The 25,047-nt window shown below is 45.6% G+C and overlaps 1 protein-coding gene across 1 annotated transcript; it reads right to left on the reverse strand.

Annotated features, from left to right (window-relative positions):
• Positions 1-864: 864 nt before the first annotated feature.
• Positions 865-19,046, reverse strand: LOC145335739 (zinc-binding protein A33-like). The gene is made up of 6 exons (XM_080181458.1): positions 18,636-19,046; positions 18,452-18,547; positions 18,125-18,358; positions 17,581-17,603; positions 16,354-16,469; positions 865-1,415 (listed from the first exon to the last, which is right to left on the reverse strand). The coding sequence occupies exons 1-6, from the start codon at positions 19,044-19,046 to the stop codon at positions 865-867; spliced, it is 1,431 nt and encodes a 476-aa protein (XP_080037584.1).
• Positions 19,047-25,047: the final 6,001 nt, after the last annotated feature.

The raw sequence follows: 25,047 nt of genomic DNA on the forward strand, positions 1-25,047 counted from the left end.
CGCAACATCGTGGGCCGAAGGGCCTGTTCTGCGCTGTAATGTTCTATGTTCTATGTTCGATGTTCCACATGCCGCGGATCGGCTCCCTGAAGTCACTCTGACCAATCGGCTTCCCCACTGCTCGGAAACCCGCCCCGTAATCGGAATGAAAGACACAACAACCAGTCGTCTTATGGAACACTTGAAATCCCGCCTCTCACGATGACTGACAGCCAGTTTGACCAATCGCCCTTCAGATTCCCCAAAAATCGGTGTTCTGGCTCAGAATGATAGGATCGCGAACCAATCGCCTTCTAAGCTTCATGAACCCCGCTTCCCTCAGTCTCACTGACCGGGCCATTTCCGATGCCAAGAGCACCCGCTTCTTCTCTGATTGACAGTTATAGCGACCAATCGACAGTCCCTCCCCGAACCGCCCCCTCAACGTCAATGACAGCAACACTGACCCATCGGCTTGTCCAGTCCCCGGGAACCCACCTCCCTCGCTCAGAGTGACAGGAGCTCCGACCAATCGGCGTCTCCATTCCCCGGAACCCCGCCTCCCTCGCTCGGAGTGACAGGAGCTCCGGCCAATCGGCTTCTCCAATTCCCGGAATCCCGCCTCCCTCTCTCAGTGACAGAATCAAACAACATGTTGAGTTTCTGCTTCTTGGATTTAATGATGAACTGTGGAATCTTTGAGAAAAACTGTTTCGATTCCAGCGGTTCACAGATTGTTTTCTTTGAAGAATCATTTTACAAATGTAATCATGGAGCCCCCAATGTAAATTATAATTCTATATAATAACCACAATATGAACAGGTTCCATCAGTTTACAGCTGGCAGGAGGCAGGGAGACGGTGTGAAATTATGGGGTGGATCTGTTAGAGACCTTTAATCCTGCAGATTGTCAGCGGCGCCGAGTTTTTCCCGTCGATTCTCCATCCCGGACTGAAGATGGGAAAGATTCTCTCAGTGAAAGTGTGGGTGAAAGTGTGGAGATGGGACATGTTGTCCGCATTGTAAAATGACACCTGTCCACCCTCATAGTCCAGGGAAACCCCGATCTTCCGGAGATTCACACTCGGGGTGAGGCGGGTCCGTGAGGGGGAGGTGAGGGCAAAATAACCACTTCTGGGTAACAACCCCACCATCCAGAATCCGGTCTCAGGGCTCGGGGAGATTCCCCCTTTCCTGTTCACAGACTCTCGGGCCACTCCCAGATCCCACCCTGTCTGCTCCCCCACCTCCACCTCCCAGTAATGTCTCCCTGATGTGAATCCCTCTGATCCCAGGACAGAGAGACCGGGATCAAACCTCTCCGGGGTGTCAGGGAGCGGCTGCCGTTTGTCTCCGACTCTCACACTGGTCCGGTCCTCAGACAGGATGAGCCAGGGTTGCGCTGTGTTCGGATCCAGAGTCAGAGAGGCTGGAGCTGGGGGAAAGTGAAAATAACACAGTCAGTGATTTAAAGAGAGCGGGTGGGGAGGAGAGGAGAGAGGTTTGTGAGGGGGAGGGGAGAATGAGGGGGAGGAGGGAGTGGGAGCAGGAATGGGATGGCAACATGGAGCCGGAGGGAGGGGAGAGGAGGGGGAATAGACCAGGAAGGAACGGCAGGGAAGAGCGGAGAGAAGATAGTGAGTGACAGAGAGATAGGGAGGGGGGATGAGAAGATAGGTGGAGAGGTGCAGTTGGGAAGAGAGAAAAGAGGCAGGAATGAGAGGGACTGGAGGGAGCCGGAGTGTAAAGAGGGAGATTGAGAGTGGGATGTGGGAGATTCAGAGTGGGATGTTTTGAGTGTGGAAGCAGGAGAGAGAACAGCAGAGCAGATGACAGGGATTGGGATAGTGGGTGAGAAAGAAAGAGCAGAGTAGAGAGAGCATCTGGAAGGCAGATAGTGTGGGAGGAAGAAATAAACAGACCCTTCCGTGTAAAGACAAGATGGGAAATAAAGCAGGAGGGGCAGGGAAGAATGTGAGAGAGAGGGAAAGGGGAGAGAGTCTGAAGAGAAGAGAGTGAGGGGGTGAAGTATACCAGAATGATGAGGGAAGGGGATAGGAGGTGAGGTGGAGCGAGATTATGTGTCGATGGGGGAGAATAGGAAGGTGCTGAGAGAGAGTGGGTGAGGAGCAGGGTCGGGGAGCAGGAGGGACAAATGAGTGGCTGGCAGGGAGATGGGATGGTTGTGGGAAATGGGAGAGAGATTGCGGGACAGATTGATTTCCAAGTTAATTAGCGTCACAAGTAGGCTTACATTAACACTGTAATGAAGTTAGTGTGAAAATCCCCTAGTCACCACACTTCGGTGCCTGTTCGGGTACACTGAGGGAGAATTTAGCATCGCTAACTAGCATGTCTTTCGAACTGTGGAAGGAAACCCACGCAGACGTGAGGGAGAACATGTAGATTCTGCACAGACGTGACCCAAACCAGGAATCGAAAGCGGCTCCCTGGCTCTGTGGGGCAGCAATGTGAACCACTGAGCCACCATGCCACACAAAGTAGGAAGAAGAGACGAATTAAAGAGGGAGAGTCAAAGGAAGAATGGGAGGTGAGTGAGAGAGGAAGAAAGGGGAGGGAGAGAATGTAGGTGGAAAGAAGTTAGTGGGGAGAAGTGGGGAGTATGTGAGCAGAGGAGTGCATAAGTGACAGGGAGTGGAAGGAGAGAGAGATAGCAGGGTTGGGGAAGGAGAATTTGAGAGAGGGAAGACAGGCTGTGAGAAGGAGAGTGGGGGGGTGACGGTCAAGGTTGAGGAGAGAGGGAGAGGGGACAGAGGTAGAGGAGAGAAAGCTGGAGACAGCGGCTGGGAGGTGATATCTCTGTGAAATATTGTGTAAATGTCACTGTACAGATTGTTCACAATCCAAGTCTGTAAGATATCACACAAAACCTCAATTCCAAGAACAAAATAATTCGGAACAGGAGTAGGCCATTTGGCCCCTCGAGCCTGTTCTGAACAAGATCATGACTGATCTGATTGAATATTGTCAGTGATCCGGCCTCTGCTGCTCACTGGGGTAGAGAATTCCAACACAAATGACCCTCTGATAGAAAACAAAATCTTATTTCTGTATTAAATGCGAGATTGCTAATTTTCAAAACATGCATTGTACAAGACGCCATCGCAAGGGAAACATCCACTCAGCATCAATCCTGTTGAGTCCCCTCAGTGTCTTCTATGTTTCAATAAGATCACCTCTCATTCTTCTAAACTCCAATGGATATCGGCCAAATCTGCTCAGGCTTTCATGAAAATATAACTGCCTTCATCCCAGGAATCAGTCTCTAACTCAATGGTCATTTCTTATGTTATATATATTAATAATTTGGATAAGGGAAGTGAATGTACTACTGCTAAATTTGAGATGACACAAAAATAGGTGGGAAGGCAAGTGCTGAGGATGACAGGGTCTGCAGAGGGATAAAAAAAATTAGGTGTGTGGATGAAAGCTTGGCAGATGAAAAATAATGCAGGAAAATTTGAAGTTTTGCAGATTGGTGGGAAGAATAAAGGAGCTGGATATTATTTAAATAGAGAAAGACTGCAGAAAGCTGCAGCACAGAGGGATTTGGGATCCTTGTGCATAAATCACAAAAAAGCTGGCATGCAAGCTCAGCAAGTGTGAGGGAAGACAAATGGAATATTGACCGTAATTGAAAAGGGAATGGAGTGTGAAAATAGGGAGGTCTTGCTAGAACTGTAGAAGTGACTAGTTTGACCACACCTGGAATACTGTTATCATCCCCTCATCTCAGAAAAGACATTCCATCATTCAAAGTAGTCCAGAGAAAGTTAATTTGATTGATTCCAAATATGACAGGATAGTTTTATCAATCGAGGCTAAGTAGGTTGGGCCTGTACTCAGTGGAGTTGAGAAGAAGGAGAGGTGACCTTATTGATATATACAGGATTCTCAGGGGGCTTGACAGCTTGGATGCTGACAGTTTGTTTCCCCTTGTGGGAGATTCCACGACCAAAGAGCATATTCTCAAAGGAAAGGCTGATCCATTTAAGACAGAGATGAGGAGGAATTTCTGCTCTCAGAGTAGTGAATTCTTGGAACTCTTTACCGCAGAGAGGTGTAAAGACTGGAATATATCTTTGGGGCTGAAAGAGACAGATTTTTCATCAGTAATGGAATCAGGGTTATGGAAATGAGGTGGGAAAATGGAGTTGGAGGATTATCACATCAGACCAGTCCTGATCTAATTGAATGGCAGAGCAGACTCAATGAGCCAAATGACCTACCTTTGTCTTATGATCTCATGATCTTACGTAAGGAGATCAAAATATTGCACATTCCTCCAAATGCAGCCTCACTAAGGCCCTGTATGCTTGCAGGCACAATTTTTTATATTTGATTGTCCTTACAAGAAACATTAACATTCCATTGATATTCCTAATTACTTCCTGTAAATGCAGACTAAGATTTTGTGATTTTTACACCAGGACATCCAGATCCCTCTCTACACTAAAGTTCTGAGTTTCTCAGTGCGATATCAGACCAGACCCCAAATTTGTTACAATATTGGATGAAGCTCCATATTTGGTTATGTTCAGAATAGGAACAATCAACGTTTTTTTTTGGTGCACAGAGCAAATTTGAAATCCCAGTTACTGAAGAAGGGTATAAAGCCATGAGATTCAATAATTTGAAAGAAATACAATAATTTTTGAGACAGCGTCAGGGCATAATGGTTGGCAATGCTGCCTCACAGCTCCAGAGACATGGGTTCAATTCCAACCTTGGGTCACTGTCTGTGTTGAGGTTTGCACATTCTCCCTGTGTCTTCATGGGTTTCCTCCGGGTGCTCCCGTTTCCTCCCCACATCAATGATGTGTGGATTAGGTGGATTGGCAATGTTAAATTGCCCCTTTAATTTTTGTGTGTGAGTGTGTGCCCTGTGATGGATTGGTGTCTTAACACCCTCTGCCTGTCGGTATTGTCTCTGACTCGCCAGGACCCTGAATTAGAGTAAGTGGGGAAGTGAGGAGTAATTTTTTTCTATTAAAGAGTCAACAAAGCAAACAGTAATACTATATATCTTATACATAAATAATGAACGAGGTAAGCATGAATTAAAAGGAAATCCTAATTACTCACTAAGAGGATAAAGCCATAAGATTCCATAATTTGAAAGAAACACAAGGCACAGTGGTGCATTGGTCAGCTGCTACCTCACAGCTCCAGGCACTGGTCTCACACACACCTCAAACCTCATGTTAGATGACATGACCAAGGCAGAACACACAGACTTTCTCAATAATCTGTCCAAATGTCAATGATCACCATTCGTTAAAAACCTTCCATAAATAATGGAGAATCAGGTGGCTGGTATTAATGAGGAACAACAAGATGCTTTTATGCTTATAAGAATAGTGGAAATAGAGAAATGAATGAGATTTGAAGGAGATAAATTTCCCCAGACTTGGTGATCTCTTTCTCAGATGCTGAAAGTCATGACTGTCAAGAAAGTTGATGCATTGGTGGTTATCTTTCAAAAGTCTACAGACTCTGGAATTGTTCCTGCAGATTGGAAGGTGCAAATGTAACTCCGATGTTTAAGAAAGAAGGGAGAGAGAATATGGAGAATGAAAAACTTGTTGGCCTGACATTAGTCCGACGGAAAATGCTAGGATCTGTAACAAATGATGGAATAACTGAACACTGAGAAAATAATGGTGAATTTGGGCACAGTCGGGATTTCGGAAAAAGGATCAGTTTAACAAACTGCATAGGAACAGGCCCTTCGTCCTTCCAATCCTGCACCGACCATGCTGCCCAACTTAACTAAAACCCTCTACCCTTTTGGGGACCATATCCCTCTGTTCCCTCCAATTCATGTACTTGTCAAGACGCCCCTTAAAAGTCACTACGGTATCCGCTTCCACTACCTTCCCCAGCAACCCAGTTCCAGGGACCCACTCTCTGAGTAAAAAAATTTGTGCAGATCAATTTCCTTCTGCCATCTCTCCACCCAAGTCTCCAACTGCTGTATTCCCTGATGGTCCTCATCGCTATGCACAAATCCACCAACCTTTTTGTCATCTGCAATCTTACTAATCAATCCAGTTACATTTTCCTCCAAATCATTTATATATATTACAAACAGCAAAGATCCCAGTACTGATCCCTAAGGATCACTATTTGTCACAGCCCTCCATTCAGAAACTCACCCTTCCATTCCTACGCTCTGTCTTCTTTGACTTTATCCACTTTGCTAGTTCACCTCTGATCCCATGCAACTTTAGCTTCTGCACCAGTCAGTCATGAGGGACCCTGTCAAAGGCCTTACTGAAGTCCATGTAGACAACATCCACTGCCCTACTCTCATCAGTCATCTTTGTCACTTCCTCAAAAAACTCCATCAAGTTTGTGAGACACGACCTCTCCTTCACAAAACCATGTTGGCTCTCACGAATACGTCCACTTATTTCCAAGTGGGAATATATCCTGTCTCGAAGAATCCTCTCCAATAATTTCCCTACTACTGAAGTAAGGCTCATTGGATCGGAATTACCTGGATTATTCTTGCTACCCTTCTTAAACGTAGGAACAACATCAGGAATTCTCCAATCTTCTGGGACTTTCTCTGTAGCTAGTGAGGATGCAAAGATTTCTCTCAAGGCCCCAGAAATTTCCTCCCTTGCCTCTCTCAGTATTCTGGGCTATATCCCATCAGGCCCTGGGGATATGGAGGGCATTAAATATGACGAGAGGTTGGAGAAGCTTGTTTTGTTCTCACTGGAACGATGGAGGTTGAGGGGCGAATTGATAGATTATGAGGGGCATAGACAGAGTTGATATTCAGAAGCTTTCTCCCAAGGTGGAAGAGTCAATTACTAGTGAGCATAAGTTTAAGTTGCGAGGGATAAGGTTTATAGGAGATGTACGAGGTAAGTTTTTTTACACAGAGGGTGATAGGTGTCTGGGACTCTCTGCCGAGAGAGGTGGAAGGAGATACGATTGTGGCTTTTAAGGGGAGTCTTGACAAATACATGAATAGGGTGGGAATGGAGGGATATGGTTCCCATAAGGGTAGGGGGTTTTAGTTCAGTTGGACGGCATGGTCGATGCAGGCTTGGAGGGCCAATGGGCGTGTTCCTGTGCTGTAATTTTCTTTGTTCTTTGATATGTTGACCTTCATCGTGAGAGGATTTGAGTATTGGAATGGGGATGTTTTGCTGCAATTATATAGCACATTGGTGAGGCCACACCTGGACTACTGTGTGCAGTTTTGACCTCCTCATCTGAGGAACGATGTCCTTGCTATAGAGGGAATACAGCAAAGGATTACCAGGCTGATTTCTGGGGTGGCAGGTCTGTCATATGAGGAGAGATTAAGTCGGTTAGGATTACAGTCACTGCAGTTTAGAAGGGTGAAAAGGGGATCTCATAGAAACTTTAAAATTCTAACAGGGTTAGACAGGTTAGATTCGTAAAGAATGTTCCAAATCGTGGAGGAGTCTGGATCGAGGGGTCATAGTTTGAGGATAAGGGGTAAACCTTTCAGAACTGACGTGAGGAGAAATTTCTTCACTCAGAGGATGGTGAATCTGTGGAATTCACAATAACTGAATGTAGTTAAGGCCAAAATGTTGTGTGATTTCAAAAAGAAATTAGATTGAGTTCTTGGGGCTAATGGATCAAGAGATATGGGGAGAAGAGGGGAGGATATTGAATTTGATGATCCTCCATCATCAAATTAAAAAGCAGAGCATGTTTGAAGGGCCAAATGGCCTACTCCTGCTTCTAGTTTCTATGTTAACTAGAGAACTATCTGGAGTGGCAGTTAGGTTGGAGGGAAGTGGTCACACAAGCAGGGGTATTTGGGATGTCTGTAAAGGGCATAGTCACCGTGAGAGGCTCGGTACAAATTAAGGAGCAGAACCTCAAAGGTCATAATCTCTGGATCATTACCTGAGCTACATGTAAACTGGCAGAGGGAAAATGAGATGGCAAAGATGAATGTTCGAAGGCTGGTGTCTGGATCATGGGCATTGGCACCAGTATTGGGGATAGTGGGTTGTTTTGATTTGATTTATTATTGTCACATTTATGCTGTGAAAAATATTGTTTCTTGCAGGCTACACAGACGAAAAATACTATTCATAGAGTACATATGAGAGAACGAAAGTCTTGGATGCCAAATATAGTGTCACAGTTACAGATGGGGTGAAGAGAAAGCCAGCTTAATATATGATAACACCAATCAAAAGTCTGATGGCAGCAAGGAAGAAGCTGTTCTTGAGTTGGTTTGTACGTATTCTCAGACTTTTGTATCTTTTTCCCGACAGATACAAGAAGTTGGAAGAGAATATGTCCAGGGTGCATGGGTTACTTGATTATGCTGGCTGCTTTCCCTGAGGCAACGGGAAGTGTAGAAGGAGTCAATGGATGGGGGGCTGGTTTGCATGATGGATTAGGCTACACTTTGTAGTTTGTTGCGGTCTTGGTCAAAGCAGGAGCCATATCAATGCTTTCTATGGTGCATCTGTAAAAGTTGGTGAGAGTCATGGTGCTCATGCTGAATTTCCTAAGCCTCCTGAGAAAGCACAGGCACTGTTGATCTTTCTTAACTATCGATTTGGCATGGAGGGACCAGGACAGGCTATTAGTGATCTGAACACCTTGAAATCTGAAGCTCTCGACCATTTCCACTTCCTCCCTGTTTTTGTAGACAGGAGCATGTCCTCCAATACATTTCCTGAAGTTGATGACTCTCGTTCATTTTACAACATTGAGGGAGATTGTCGTCACACCATTTTGCCAGATTCTCTATCTCTTTCCTGTAGCCCATCTCATCATTGTTTGAGATTTGACCCACTACGGTTGTATCATCAGCAAATTTGAATATTGGGCTGGAGGGGAATTTGGCCACATGGTCATAGGTGTTTGAGGAGTATCGTCAGGGACTGAGGAAATAGCCTTGTGGAGCACTGGAGTTGAGGATGATCACAGAGGAGATGTTGTCACCTATCCTTGCTGAATTGTGGTCTGTAGAAAAGACATCTAGGATCCAGTTGCAAAAGGAGGAGCCAAGCCATAGGCCAGGGAATTTCAAGATGAGTTTTGTAGGAAGAATGGTGTTGAAGGCTGAGCTGTAGTCAATAAATAGGAGTCTGACATAGGTGTCGTTGTTAACTAGGTGATCCAGGTTTGAGTGTCGGATCGGGGAAATGGCGTCTGCTGTGGACCTTTTGCAGTGATAGGCCAACTGTTGTGGATCCAGTCAATCTGGGAGGCTGGAATTGATTCGTGCCATGACAAACCTTTCAAAGCATTTCATGATGGCGGATGTTAGAACCACCAGACAGTAGTCAAGTTAAAGTTTATTTATCAGTCACAAGTAAGGCTTACATTAACACTGCAATGAAGTTACTGTGAAATTCCCCTAGTTGCCACAGTCTGGCCCCTGTTCCAGTCAATGCACCTAACCAGCATGTCTTTCAGAATGTGGGAGGAAACCGGGGCACCCGGAGGAAACCCAAGCTAGCACAGGGAGAACGTGCAAACTACACACAGACAGTGACCCAAGCTGGGAATCGAACCCAAGTCCCTGCTAACCACTGTGCTATCTTGCCACTTCCCCAACTCCCCCCCCCGCCCGCCCGCCCGCCCCCCGCACCCCATGCTGCCTCATTGTTGGGACGGTGTACACCTGAACTGCTAGAATGAGTGTTCCAGGAAATTGCATAACACGGGAAGTAAAAAGGGCTTCAAACTCAACTCAGAGGGTAAGCTACCTTGAACATATGTGGCAAATCCAGGGGGAGATTCAAGGCAACAAACCATCAAAATAATATGGGAAATGGGGATCAGAGAATAACGGGAATGGACAAACAGATAAAACCTACGAATACACCAAGAGTCAAGACTAATTAGTACAAAGGTAATAAAAATATGAAACTAAAGGCTCTGTATTTGAATGCACACAACATTCATCATAAAGTTAACAAATTGATAACACATATTGAAGTCAATGAATATGATCTGATTACAGAGACATTGCTGCAGGAGGAAAGGATAACATTTACTAATATGCAAGAAGAATAGAAAGCTAGGTAAAAGTGGAGTGGGAGCACTGTTTATCAAGGGACTCATTGGTGCAATAGCTGGAGATGATCCTGGTGCAGGAGATCCTGATATAAAATCGGTTTGGAGATGAGGAATAGTAGGGGAAAGAAGTCAATAGTGGGAGTCGTCGACAAACATAAGAACATAAGAACATAGGAAATAGGAGCAGGAGTAGGCCATCTAGCCCTTCAAGCCTGCCCCGCCATTCAATAAGATCATGGCTGATCTGTCGTGGCTCAGTTCCACTTTCCCGCCCTCTCCCCATAACCCTTAATCCCCTCTCTTATCAAAAACCCATCAACCCGTGTCTTAAAAATATTTAGCGAGGCAGCCTCCACCACTTCAACGGGCAGAGAATTCCAGAGATTCACCACCCTTTCAGTGAAGAAGTTCCTCCTCAACTCCGTTCTAAACCGCCCCCCCCTTTATCTTGAGGCTGTGCCCCCTAGTCCTACTGTCTTTTTTGAGCGGGAAGAGTCTCTCCACCTCCATCCTATCAATCCCATTCATCATCTTATATGTCTCAATGAGATCTCCCCTCATTCTTCTAAACTCCAACGAGTACAAGCCTAGTTTATTCAGCTTCTCTTCATAGCTCAACCCCCTCAACTCCGGTATCAGCCTAGTAAACCTCCTCTGCACTCCCTCCAAGGCCAAAATATCTTTGTGCAGGTGCAGCGCCCAAAACTGCACACAGTTCTCCAGCTGCGGCCTCACCAGTAGCCACAATGTGGGTCACAGATAAAGAGACTGTAATAATCATGGCTGATTTTCATCTAAATATAAACCAGAAAAATCAGGCTGTAGTTGCCTGGATGGGGAGTTCACAGAATTCTTTCGAGGAAGTTTCTCATAGCAGAACGTTCTGGAATTAACCAGAGAGTAGGTTATATTAATAATAATTAGTGAATTCTGAGTGAAAGCAGCACTTGGTCGCCGCAACTACAATATGATTGAATTTGAAATCCTGTTTGAAAGGGAAAAGAGAGGGTCTAAGTTCGGTATTTTAAACTTAAATAGGGGCAACTATCTCATCATGAAAGCTAAGCTAGTTGTAGTGAACTGGGTCCCCAGGCTTGGGGATACATCGATACAGAAGCAAAGGCAGGTATTTAAGATGATATTTCAGAATATTCAGAATAAATATATTCCTACTGTAAAGAAAATCCCCAATGGGAGGACCCACCATCTGTGGCTCACTGAAGAAGTTAAGGAAAAGCTCAGATACATGGAGAAACATATAACTGAGCAAAGATGAATGGCAGGACAGATGACTGATGAGAATGTAAAGAATGGCAGAGATCAAACCCCCACAATAATGTAGCAGCAGCAAAATAGGTATCCAGTTTTCCCACACTAAACATAAGGAGAAGTCACATTGTCTGTACAAACTGGAGACATTTGATATAACTGGAGACTCAATACAATCTTAATCTTCCATTGGATGGTGATGCCCCACCCAGAGGAACAATCTGTACAATTAATCCCTGGTCTTAAAGGGACCACTGGAAACCCTAATAGAAATGATATAAGGAATTATTTGCTCTGTTTCCTTTCTAATATTTATACCGGAAACGACAACATCAAAACAGAAGACTTCATCATCATCACAATGCTGTTCCTGAGATCCTGCTTGGACATTGGTTTTCTCATTTTCTACATTCAAACACTGACTGTTCCTTAGAATAATTCCACTAGTTCGAAAGTGTTTAGGCTCACACTGCAGGAATGAAGGGAGCTTTTGATGATTTCTCTGTGACCAGGAGGTGAGTTATTTTTCTTACTCCTGCTTGCTGAACATAGAACATAGAACATTACAGCACAGAACAGGCCCTTCGGCCCACAATGTTGCGCCGACCAGTTAAAAAACAATGACCCTCTAACCTAAACCAAACCCTTCCCATCCATAAACCTATCCACGGATCTCTTAAACGCCCCCAAACTAGGCGCATTTACAACTGCAGCAGGCAGGGCATTCCAATCCCTCACCACCCTCTAGGTAAAGAACCTACCCCTGACATCCGTCCTATAACTACCACCCCTTAATTTAAAGCTATGCCCCCTCGTGCTAGCTTTCTCCGTCCGAGGAAAAAGGCTATCACTGTCCACCCTATCTAAACCTCTAGTCATCTTATATGTTTCAATAAGGTCCCCTCTTAGCCGCCTTCTTTCTAACGAAAACAACCTCAAATCCCTCAGTCTCTCCTCATAGGACCTACCCTCCATACCAGGCAGCATCCTGGTAAACCTCCTCTGCACCCTCTCCAAAGCCTCCACATCCTTCCTATAATGTGGGGACCAGAACTGCACACAATACTCCAAGTGCGGCCGCACCAGAGTTTTGTACAGTTGCAACATGACGCTGTGGCTCCTAAATTCAATCCCCCTACCAATAAACGCCAAGCCAACGTATGCCTTCCTAACAACCTTATCTACTTGATTCCCAACTTTCAGGGATCTATGTACACATACACCTAGATCCCTCTGTTCATCCACACGATTCAGAGTCCTACCGTTAGCCCTATACTCTACACATCCGTTATTCCTGCCAAAGTGAATTACCTCACACTTTTCCACATTAAACTCCATCCTCCACCTCTCGGCCCAGCTCTGCAACTTGTCCAAGTCTCCCTGTAGACTAAGACACCCTTCCTCACAATCTACCACACCTCCGACTTTGGTGTCATCAGCAAATTTACTAATCCACCCAACTATACCCTCATCCAGATCATTAATAAAGATTACAAACAACAGTGGCCCCAAAACAGATCCCTGAGGCACACCACTCGTAACTGAACTCCATGACGAATACTTACCATCAACCACCACCCTCTGTCTCCTATCCGCCAGCCAATTCGCCAGCCGCTCAAAAAAGACAGTAGGACTAGGGGGCACAGCCTCAAGATAAAGGGGGGGCGGTTTAGAACGGAGTTGAGGAGGAACTTCTTCACTCAAAGAGGGTGAATCTATGGAATTCTCTGCCCGTTGAAGTGGTGGAGGCTGCCTCGCTAAATATTTTTAAGACGCGGGTTGATGGGTTTTTGATAAGAGAGGGGATTAAGGGTTATGGGGAGAGGGCGGGAAGGTGGAACTGAGCCACGACAGAACAGCCATGATCTTATTGAATGGCGGGGCAGGCTTGAAGGGCTAGATGGCCTACTCCTGCTCCTATTTCTTATGTTGTTATTTTCTTAATTCCTAATCCAATTTCCTAAATCACCCTCAATCCCATACATCTGCAATTTCTGCAGAAGCCTTCATTATTGAAGCCTGACATTATTGTTACCTTCTGCAGAAGGTAAAGGAAAGTGTTAAATTAAAAGCGGATGCATTTAGAGTAGCTAAGAGTAGTGGGCGAGAAGAGGATTGGGAGAGGTTTAAATGTCAACAAAGAATGACAAAGAAGTTGTTAAAGAAGGGTAGGATAAACTATGAAGCTGGGCCAGCTCTAAATATAAAAAAGGATAGTAAGAGTTTTGATAAATATATAAAAAGGAAGAGGCTGACTAGGGTGAACGTTGGACCCTTAGAGGATGAGAGGGGGGACTTAGTGGTAGGGGGTGGGGAAATGGCTGAGGCCTTGAATAACTTCTTTGTTTCGGTCTTCACAGAGGAGGACGTGAATAATTTGCCGGGTGTAAGCGATGGAAAGATGGTAGGAGAGGAGGGCCTGAATGACATTATTGTTACTGGAGAGGCTGTGCTCGACAGACTGGAGGGACTGATTGTGGGCAAGTCCCCAGGACCGGATGGAATGCATCCAAGGGTTCTGACAGAAATGGCGGAGGTGATAGTGGATGCCTTGGTGATTATTTTCCAAATGTTGCTGGATTCCGGGGAAGTGCCGGAAGATTGGAAAACGGCTAATGTTACGCCGTTGTTTAAGAAGGGTGGCAGACAAAAGTCAAGGAATTATAGGCCGGTTAGTTTAATGTCTGTTGCAGGTAAAATGTTAGAATCCATGATCAAGGAGAAAATAGTGAGGCATCTTGAGGAGAATTGTTTGATACAGCAGACGCAGCACCGTTTCATCAAGGGGAAGTCGTGTCTGACAAATTTATTGGACTTCTATGAGGATGTGTCTAGGGCGGTGGATAGAGGAGAGCCGGTGGATGTGGTGTTTCTTGATGTTCAAAAGGCGTTTGATAAGGTGCCTCACAAGAGGTTATTACAGAAGGTCAGGGGGCATGGAGTTGGGGGTAGGGTGTTAGCGTGGATAGGGGATTGGCTGTCAAATAGGAGGCAGAGAGTGGGGGTCAATGGGTGCTATTCGGATTGGCAGTTGGTGACTAGTGGAGTGCCCCAGGGGTCGGTGCTGGGGCCTCAGCTATTTACCATTTATATAGATGATCTGGAGGAGGGAACCGAGTGTATGGTGTCGAAATTTGCTGATGACACCAAGATTGGTGGAACGGCAAATTGTGCGGAGGGTGTGGAGAGTCTGCAGAAGGATCTAGATAGGCTAGGTGAATGGGCCAGGAACTGGCAAATGGGATTTCATGTTGGCAAGTGTGAAGTTGTCCACTTTGGTAGGAATAATGGTAGGGAGGACTACTACTTACATGGCGAAAAACTGCAATATGCGACGGTGCAGAGGGACCTCGGGGTCCTTGTGCATGAGTTGCAAAAACCCAGCCTGCAGGTGCAGCAGGTGGTCAGGAAGGCGAATGGGATGCTGGCCTTCACAGCAAGGGGGATTGAATATAAAAGTAGGGAGGTCTTGCTGCAACTGTACAGGGCACTGGTGAGGCTGCAGCTGGAGTACTGTGTGCAGTTTCAGTCGCTGCACTTACGCAAGGATATTTTGGCCTTGGAGGGAGTGCAGAGGAGGTTTACTAGGCTGATACCGGAATTGAGGGGGTTGAACTATGAGGGGAGGCTGAATAAACTAGGCTTGTACTCGTTAGAGTTTAGAAGAATGAGGGGAGATCTCATTGAGACATATAAGATGATGAATGGGATGGATAGGATAGAGGTGGAGAGGCTCTTCCCGCTCAGAAAGGACAGAAGGATAAAGATAAAGGGGGGGCGGTTTAGAACAGAGTTGAGGAGGAACTTCTTCGCTGAAAGGGTGGTGAATCTCTGGAATTCTCTGCCCGTTGAAGTGGTGGAGGCTGCCTCATTAAATATATTTAAGACGTGGGTTGATAGGTGTTTGATAGGCAGGGGGATTAAGGGTTAAGGGGAGAGGGTGGGAATGTGGAACTGAGACACGACAGATCAGCCATGATCTTATTGAATGGCGGGGCAGGCTCGAAGGGCTAGATGGCCTACTCCTGCTCCTATTTCTTATGTTCTTACGTTCTTTCTCTCTCACTCCTGCTGTGTATTCATGAGGATTTCTTATCCCCTGTTCCCTCCTCAGGAACGACAGAACATTTTCCCACACTGCAAACCCGCGGGAAACTGGACAGAGATTTTGTTCTGAAGATCAGCTCTCAGAATGGATTGGGCCTCTGATCAAATTCATCGAGTGAGCGATGGGTTCACTGGTTCACTACCTCAATGGAGTCACTCAAAAACTCAACCTCACTCAATCCAAACTGCCCTGTCATCCTCCCTATTCTAGATGTAAAGCTTTGATCTAGACTCTGTGACTGTGTGAAACCTGTGGACGTTTATAACCACCCTTTTATTCCAGAGCATGAACATTTCAATAAGATCACCACATTCCCTCCCTTATCCAATGTAGACTCGCACTTTCTGCATCCATCCTCTTGATTAAGGTGTCCAATTCCAGCAAACAGAATATAAGAACATAAGAAATAGGAGCAGGAGTTGGCCATCTAGCCCTTCGAGCCTGCCCCACCATTCAATAAGATCATGGCTGATCTGTCGCGGCTCAGTTCCACATTCCCGCCCTCTCCCCATAACCCTTAATCCCCTCTCTTATCAAAAACCCATCAACCCGCGTCTTAAAAATATTTAGCGAGGTAGCCTCCACCACTTCAACACCTGCTCTCTAATGTCTGTGTGTCTTCCTGATAAATGATGATAAAAAAATGTTTCCCACAATGACAGAGTAGACCAGTCCAGTCTCCTGGAGCAATTCCATTTCACATCCTGAGATTGGTGCTCTATTCCTCTGGTTATACAGATCCCTTCACTGCTTTGACACACAGTGCAGATGGCTTCAGACATTTCCCCGGAGGAACCTCAGAAAGAGAAATATGAGAATGGGGAGACTGCAGGTATTAACAACTGGAAATGTGACTATTTAAGATGGATCTTTGGAGCCCATTCAATATATTTACAACTGGATTGATAAGCAGGACATATAATATGAGACTTACCGGGGTTAATGAAGTTTATCATTTCTCTCCATGCTCTGTACTGTAAAAGGTCTTTGTACTTTCTGATAGGCAGGGCGGCAGCAGACACTGAGAGTTTGTTATACTCCTGACTAATCCTGTAAATGGTAAAAATGATGCTATGGATTTGTCTTTGTTAGGAGAATTTAGAACTTATTTAAATGGTCAAGTTTACAGCATTTTTGATGACAGAGAAAATGTACAAAGTGAAATGTTAATCTTGTTTCTCTAAATGAGAAAGAAATAACTTTTAAATTCAAGGGCAGAGAATGGAAACGGCCACGTCTTGAAAAAGGTTCAAAACGTGATAACAGACATCACAGACTGCAGGAAATGATAAATGTTTAGCCTGTCCACTTGCTGTATGATAAACAAAGTTTGTAGAACAAAGACAAAGACTGAAATCATCCCAAAGTTCAATATCCAATTCTGCAATCCCTGGCCCCACAGAATCCTGCTCTTCTCTACTCCCGACACCTTGAACATCTCTGATTTCAGTCACTCCCACATTGGGAGCTGGACCTTCAGCTGTCGAGGTCCTGAACTCTGGAATTCTCTCCCTGATCCTCTCTATCTTTCTTTCTTTTTTCTTCCTTGAAGACGCTCTCTCAAATCTACCTCTATCATCCAAATTAATCTTTCCTTATTTGGTTCTGTGTCAATTTACTTTATAATACTCCTGTGAAACTCCTTGCAATATTAATTTCCAATAAAAGTTCTATATGAATACAAGTGTGGTGTTGTTAAGGACGCAAAGCCAATTTTTATTTAGTACAATCTTAGAATCCATTCTCCCTTTAACCTGAGACTTTCTCGGGTTGGTCAGGCTCCATGCAGGGACATGGGTGTCCCACTCCTTAGAAACATGGACTGCGCGGTTCCCTGAGAGTCAGTGGGAAGGTCACAGACACTAACGGCCAACATCGGGCAAGTCATCTCTTCCGGCCTGGTTGTATTATTTACACTTCCCTGTTATTTATTACAATATCGTAGAACAGTTATGTAAAATCACTGTAATGAGTTGAGTTATCATAAAGTTCTCGTCAGTGTGTATACGCGGAGCTTATCATTTCCTGCAGTGTGTGATGTCTTGGTAACTAATGACCGAACATTTAAAGTTGTGACAACAACCAATAAATAAATACAAAATAACACATCACTGAGTTTATTTTACCAAACTGCAGAGTTTCAGTAAAGAACATGTCCTACCTTCTCTTCCAACAAGCTTCCTCCTGAAAGAAATTAACCAGGAACAGTGAGGGTGACAAGAACAGGTTTCAGGAGCAGTTAGGCAGGCTGGTGAAATGAGCAGACTCAGAGCAGATGAGATTTCACACGGAAATGTAAAGTGATGCATTTTGGAAGGAAGATTGTGGAGAGTCAAATAAACTGGAATTGAACATCAGTCCCGCTCACAGACGCAGTGACTCACACACCGTCCCAGACACACCCACACACTCACAACATGGAACTGGAACTGGATTACAATGGGAGTTCCAGGAGTAAATCAAACTCGGGAAACACGAAAATAATCACAAACCAACTGTGAAAATCAAGAAACTTATTACAGATATTCCCGGGAATCTTATTCAGTGTGGGATCCATTAGTTCAGAGTCACAGCAGAATTTCCCCGGAATAAACAGAAATCAGTTACTGTTTTTCAGTAAATTCTATATTAATTTCACCATTACCATCAGTTATTTAGTGACTGTGTGATGTTTCCCTGAACTGAGACACAATATATTCCCTCACCTTCAGAAATATCAGCTGGTCTTTTTGCTCCATCTGTTTCCGCAACTTGGAGAGTTTCTTCTCAATAGAATTTAAATTCTCCTGAATCTCTCGAAGGTTTCTCTCCATTGGTTTTAGAATCCTCTCCTCTTCTTTCCTGAGATCTTTGAGTAAACGCTGCTCTTTCTCAGTGAGAATCTGATACATTTTAGTGAACTCGGATGTGATGTGGGTCCGCAGGCTGCTCGACTGTTCCTACCCAATGAAATGTGAAACATAATTAATGGTCCACGATAAAGGGAACAAAACTAACCGAGATCCCAGAAAATCAGCTCAGGGAGACCTTACCCTAACTTCAGAAATCTTTCCTTTCTGTTTCTCTTCCATTTCTAGAACCGCCAATTTCTTCTCTGTGAGAGAAACTAAAGAAGATTTGAGCTGATCCTGTGATTGGGAGGGAAAATCACAGAATGAAAATGCTGTATGTTGAAAATGTGATAAAACTATGAGGTAAATAATATTTCCCTTTTACCTTGTAGATTTCAACAGCTTCATCGGTGGGCCGGAAGCGGTGCTCTCTGTGTTCCCGCGTATCTCTACAAATCAGACAGATCAATTTCTTGTCAGTTTCACAAAACAGCTTCAGTTCTTCCTGATGTTTCTCACAGTGAAGTTTACTTTTCTTCTCTTTCGGATTCAGCTTTAATTTTCGAGCTTTCTCGGCCAGATTCGTTAAGGCCCGATTTACTTTGAGGTTTCTTCCCGGAAACTCCTCTCTACATTCCGGGCAGGAGTTTTTCTCCTTCATTTCCCAACATTGGGTGATACAGGAGCGGCAGAAGTTGTGTCCACAACCCAGTATTACCGGATCAGTGAAGAAATCGAGACAAATTGGACAAATTGCCTCCTCGGTCAAACCCTGGAGCTGTTGTCTGGAAGCCATGCTCACACTCAGCACTTCCTGATTCAAACCGCTTTTACTTTCGGTGTTACTGCCGCACATCCTCAGTTCAGCTATTTACTGATGAAGATCACTGCAGCACTCAGGGAATTATTATTACAGAGTGGGCCCTGTCCCCGCCACTTTCACACTGGAGATAACAACTGGCGCGGTCTAAAGGATAACGGTGGGGAATCATTGAACTCTGTCGGGGGCAGGCTGGGCTCCCGGGGATGTTGTGGATGTGGTAAACACAGTGAGAAGTCTGACAACACCATGTTTTAGTCCAACCGATTTATTTGATAGTAAACTCACAAGCTTTCGAGGGGATTCCCTCTTGTCAGCTGATTCACCTGGGGACTGTCTTGAAAGGTACACAGATTCGATGGGCCGATTAACCTCTTTCTGTGTTGTATCAGACTGGCATTGTTATTTATTCAGAACCTTGGATCTGATCAAATTCAAATTAACAAATCCCATTTAGTAAATCCCATTGTTTGATGAAATGTTCCCTGACCATTCTGTGAGAAGGCTTTACGCAGTAAAATTCTGCAAAAACTCAATACATGCTGCTATATTTAGTTGGTTTAGAAACCCGCAATGAAAATATTTAAGTACAAATCGTTGCGCTGACAGCGGGAGTTAACAACAGTAATCGTGGAGCACAAGTGTTTGGAGAACTCAGGAACTGAACAGGATCGCTGCAGGCCTGGTATCAAGACCCTGTCTTGTCCAAGATAACTCCAATCTGCTGCACTCCCGGTTTGTCTGTTCATCTGATGAATATCGCAATGGGATTCATTCTGCCGGGTGAAATGTTGGACACTGAACTTTCCACGGATTTCATTCAGACACCCCAGAGGATCACAGAGTCACTGAACACAATAAGATCAACTATGATCTCGATATGTTCCATCTAAGGTTCGTTCTGATATAATTATTATTCCTCATTCACTGAGATCACTGTTAACTGATGAACTGTTTCCAAAAGGACATCGACACGTCTCTCTTTCCAACAGCCGCTTTTACACAGCTCTGGTAATGCAGTGTTAGTTGTTCCTGACAGGAATTAGGAATATTCCCATTCTGTCCTTTCCAGCCTTTCAGCCTCAGCATTGAATTCAGGAACTTCAGATTCTAACCACCGTTACCATTCTGCAGTAACCATTAACACTGCTCTGGAACCACCTTATGCTTCTTCACCAGTCCCATTCCCCATTCTCTTATACTTTGTACCGTTACACCTTTAGAAATTTAACCTCTCTTGTCTTCCACCATTTCATAGAGTTTTACCCATTGTTACTCTCCGCCATTTTCCCTGACACTGTCCTTGCTGAGAAATTGTTTACTCTGTAAAATAAGAATGTTAGTAAGGTGTTGTTCATTTCCAGCCATTTCCCTCTGGCGCTCAGCACAAAGCCCAAGTACTCGGACTCAGAACCTCCCGGTAATTCCTTCACCTCCGATCCCAGATGGATGTATTTGTGCCGTTTTAAGTCCCGCACAACTCAGTGCCTTGTATTCGTCTTCGTACCGCACTGTGACACCCACCACTGTAACTCTCTGATCTACCGTGAGTATTTTGTCAGGTTTCCATAAGGAGCCGTCCTTGGCCACTAGTCTTGGCTCCTTGTAAGATGTTGAGCAGTACTTACTGAGATCTCGGTGTAGTTGTTGGAATCCCTTGCTGTGGTGTTTAATTCTTGCGTTCTTTACAAACGGGCAGCAACCGAAATGTGGGCGATGGTTTTGTTTGCTGCCTCGCATCACTGATATGATTTGAAAGCGTTTGATATCTCCCCCTTGTTAGGGATGAACTTGTGGGATAGAGCTTACTTCAAAAATGTAAGTTGTTAATGAGACGAGATGGTTTCATTTGGAATGCTGTATTTATTTATCTGTCTGAGGTTTATTTGGGTGTTTCAGTTTGAAGGATGCTTGCGATTTCCTTATTGGTGTACCGGCATCCTGCAAATCTCGGCTCGAGTTCCCTCAGGAGTGTAACTTGCACCGGGGTTCACTTACAGACACAGATCCCCGGCTTAGAATTGACCTGAAGAGCTTCCAGGCGCTTCTGGGTGCGCAAAGCGACATGTATCTGCCTGTCGTGCTGGCTCAGCCCAGACCTGGTGGTGAAGCTGAGCTCGCACTCGCTGCATTGGTATTCCCCGACTGTTACAGGTTACCTTTCTCCGCTACACTGAGGGCAGTGCCAGGCAATGGATTGATAGTCTCCTATTACTCTTCGGTAACAGTGTCGTCCGCCACTGGGTTGGCTGCCTCTCCTGCTCTGGGACCCGAACTCAGCTGCCAACAGGGCTGGTAGCAATGGCGGGGGTCTCAAGATCTCCTCTTGGGTTGGAGTTACGGAACATCTTGTTACTCGCTCAGGAGAGCTCGAACATGTGTGGCGGTGACATTGACATTTTGCACATTGCGCTGCTACAGACGCCACTGCGGGGAGGTTGTTTATCCGGGACGGATCCCAGCCGCTCTGAACCATCAACAACGGGATTCCCATTCCTTGGTACCATCTCGAGACTCAGTCTCTGATCCACGCAGATCGCGGCCGTCTCGTACTTTTCCCTAGTCGTTGAGTCCCTCAGTAGCGGATTACTGAGTTTACCAGCGGGAACCAACGGGGAGGAGCGACTGTCGCTGTGGTCGCTAAAAACAGGAGAAAACTCCATAGAGACAGCTCGCCAGAATTCATTCTCCGGGAAAACCCGCCCAAGAGAGCCAGAGTTACTCCCGCCTGGGTTCGCGGGTTGTCTGGTACTCCAGCCAATATCGCAATGGGATTCCCTCTGCCGGGCAAAATGATGTGAGGGTCAACTCACTCTGCAAACTTCCTTGCACTCAACAGAGCGTCTCAGAGACACTGCACTAAAAAAATCAATCACAAGCCTCGTGTTTCCCACCTAAAATATTTCTTTATATTTTAAATCGTTGACTCGGGTCACTGTTAACTCCTGACTTTTGGTCTATTACAAAGGAATTGGAATTTCAGAGCAAAGAATTCTCACTGTAAATAGACAGAAGCGCGGTGGCACAGTGGTTAGCATTGCTGCTTCACAGCGCCAGGGATCCGGGTTCAATTCCAGCCTCGGGTAACTGCCTGTGTGGAGGTTGCACGTTCTCCTCGTGTCTGCGTGGGAATGCTCCAGTTTCCTCCCACAGTCCAGACAAACGCGGGTTAGGTTGATTGGCCATGCTAAATAGCCTCTTAATGTGTGATTGACAGGGTAAATACTTGGATAGGGCCTGCGTGGAATTGTTGCTGGCGAATGCTCGATGGGCCGAATAGCCTCCTTCTGCACTGCAGGGATTCTGTGATTCTATTCAATGATCCTCTAAAGGGCCTTGGTGAGTGAGCAGCTGTTATTAAGATGTGGAGATGCCGGCGTTGGACTGGGGTGGATACAGTGAGACGTCTCAGAACACCAGGTTAAACTCCAACAGGTTTATTTGGAATCACGAGCTTTCGGAGCGCTGCTCCTTCAGCTGTTGGACTTTAACCTGGTGTTGTGAGACTTCTTACTGAGAAATAAGAGTTCCGGCATTCGTCTAATATTTGTGAACAATACGGAACAAGTTAGTCGGTTTCCTGACTTTCCTCTATTCCGGTGGCGGTTCTGTTATGTTACGAGATATGGGGATTATTCTAACTCTGGCGTCCTTCCCCAATCCTTATCCCATTCCCTTATTCCTTCCGGCCTTGTCTGTGATTCTGTTTTTGGATAATTTTCTGTTGGTCAATAACACAGTTTTCACCTTGAAAGACAGTGAAATTAAAGAATCACCTCCGTGCCTGTTTCAGTGTTTTCTTAATGCTGTCTGTATTTGTGATGGGGACACGGGCTTGGGTGCGCCTGAAGTGTTCCCGCAACAAATCTTTGCGTTCAAATCACCTCCCTTGGCCTCGCTGTTCCATAACTTTATGAACTCCTCCAGCCCGATAACTTATTAAGATCTCTGAGCTGCTCCAATTCTGCCTCTTGTTAAACCCTGATTCCCTTTGCTCCAACATTGGTGGCTGTGTCTTCAGCTGTCCCGGCGCTAAGGCCGCGGTTCCACTAAAACCTCCCGACCTCTCTCCCCTCCTTTAAGATACTCTTTAAATATTAAGATTGACGCCGTTTTTCGATATCTGGTAAATAGGTTTGTTTCGGTGGCTCAAATCAACTTTTGACAATTACTTTAATAACTATTTTGTGGGCAGCATCAGGACTGTATTTAGTTGAGCCCTAGTTAATCCACTGTAACCATGCCTTACACGTCAGACTGGGGATAATCTGATGATTTTTCCTGTGTTTTGAGCAGGAATGATCTGAACAGAGGAATAACCAGGTGAAGAGCGCAATGTGACGTTGCAGTTTGGGTGTCAATCAGTGTGTGTGACGTGTGAATGGAGCTGGTGAATCAGTGACACTCAGGATCACAGAATGTGGTGAGAAAGCTGAATCAGCTGAATTTGGGACGTTGTCTCTTTCCAAATCCGGGGCTCCGGGTCCTTTCCCGGTCTCCCCTCCCCAACACGCGCTTCCCATCACGTGATGCTGTGCTGCGTCTAGCCCCACCCCCTGCCCCCGCTGACGCTGCCTGATCTTCCAATCAGAGCCGCGCCTCTTCCCGCACTCTGACCTTGGGTGGGAGGTCAGAGCGCGACTGCTCCTCGCGCTCTGGGCGGAGCTTTTCCTCCTGCGCGCCCGCTTTCCCCCCTCAGCCGCCCGGAGCCGCATCATGGGCGCTCATTCAACTCCTCCTTTCATATGAGGCCAACACTTTCTCATGGGATGCCTAGTTTCACTCCATTCCATGGCCTCCTGAGAGTTTGCAAAGAGGATGCCGTGAGATGCGGAGCCCAGTGCGTCTGGAAGAAGCCGAACTGAACATCTCCCCCAGCCGGAGCAAAGAGCTGAATTCCAGAGGTGGAGTGAGAGTGACTGCCCTGAACATCATGGCAGCATTTCACCCAGTGTGGCATCAAGGAGCCCCAGCGAAACACAACTCAATGGCAATCGGGGGGAAACTCTCCACTGATTACAGTCTGGATTATTACTGCAGGAACATCACCATCAAGCTGCTGAAGTCCCTGGTTCTGGAGACCCCAGTCAGGGGAACCATCCTTCCAGCACCTACCCTGTGTCAACCCCCTTCTCATTGAAACTCTGGGGAACAGAGGCCGAGTGTATTTGTTCTCATCTCACATGACAATCTTCAGTTCAGGTTAACTTTGAAAATGTGGATTTGATCCGACCTAAATGTCAGATTATATAAAAATCATAATGTCATCTCGCAATGGAAAGAGGCCATTCGGCCCATCCTGCCTGTGAATCTTCGAAGACTGTCCCACTTCTTGGGCCGTTTTTCATGGGGAATTCTTTCCTGCAGCACTGAGATTCTGTCAGCAGGTGTCAGGGCTGCGCTTTGTAAGAATGAAAGATTTGAGTTCACACACACGGCGGGATTTTCCAGCCCCAAAACCAGAAAAATCACACCCAAGGTCAACGGACCTTTGAATGACCTTTGTCCACCCCCTCACCCCCAACCGCCAACGCCTCTACTTTCTCAGGAGGCAAAGGAAATTTGGCATGACCGCAGCAACTCTCAGTATTTTTTACAGATGCACCAGAGAAAGCACCCTTTCCCATATATCACAGCTTGGTATGGTTCCTGCTCTGACCAAAACTGCAAGTAACTACAAAGGGTTGTGAACGTAGCCCAGTCCATCATGCAAATCACCTTCCTATCCATTGACTCTTCCCCCTGCCTCAGAAAAGCAGCCAGCATAATTAAAGACCCCAAGCGGACGAGCACACTTGCTTCCAGAGCAGGAGATTCAGATTCGAATCCTGGTCAGGCTGCTTTTCAGCAGTAACATTCGGACTGCATGAAAGAAACTCTGTGAGCCCTCTCAGGTGGACCCACCCCACCCCCTCCTTCTGCTGCTCATTCCTTCCTTAAAAGAAGCAACATCTGTGAGTAAAACACTTTCTTTGGC

Source organism: Carcharhinus amblyrhynchos, unplaced genomic scaffold (genome assembly GCF_965287045.1).
Source record: "Carcharhinus amblyrhynchos unplaced genomic scaffold, sCarAmb.v2.hapA scaffold_40, whole genome shotgun sequence".
NCBI lineage: Eukaryota > Metazoa > Chordata > Chondrichthyes > Carcharhiniformes > Carcharhinidae > Carcharhinus > Carcharhinus amblyrhynchos.

Bases quoted from the DNA above. Each gene is read 5' to 3' on its own strand.
- LOC145335739 (XM_080181458.1), bottom strand. From the start codon at position 19,046: ATGGCTTCCAGACAACAGCTCCAGGGTTTGACCGAGGAGGCAATTTGT. The intron at 17,604-18,124 runs GTGAGGGAATAT...AATTTCTTTCAG, and splicing joins ACCAGCTGATATTTCTGAAG to GAGGAAGCTTGTTGGAAGAG. The intron at 16,470-17,580 runs GTAGGACATGTT...TACCATTTACAG, and splicing joins GAAGCTTGTTGGAAGAGAAG to GATTAGTCAGGAGTATAACA.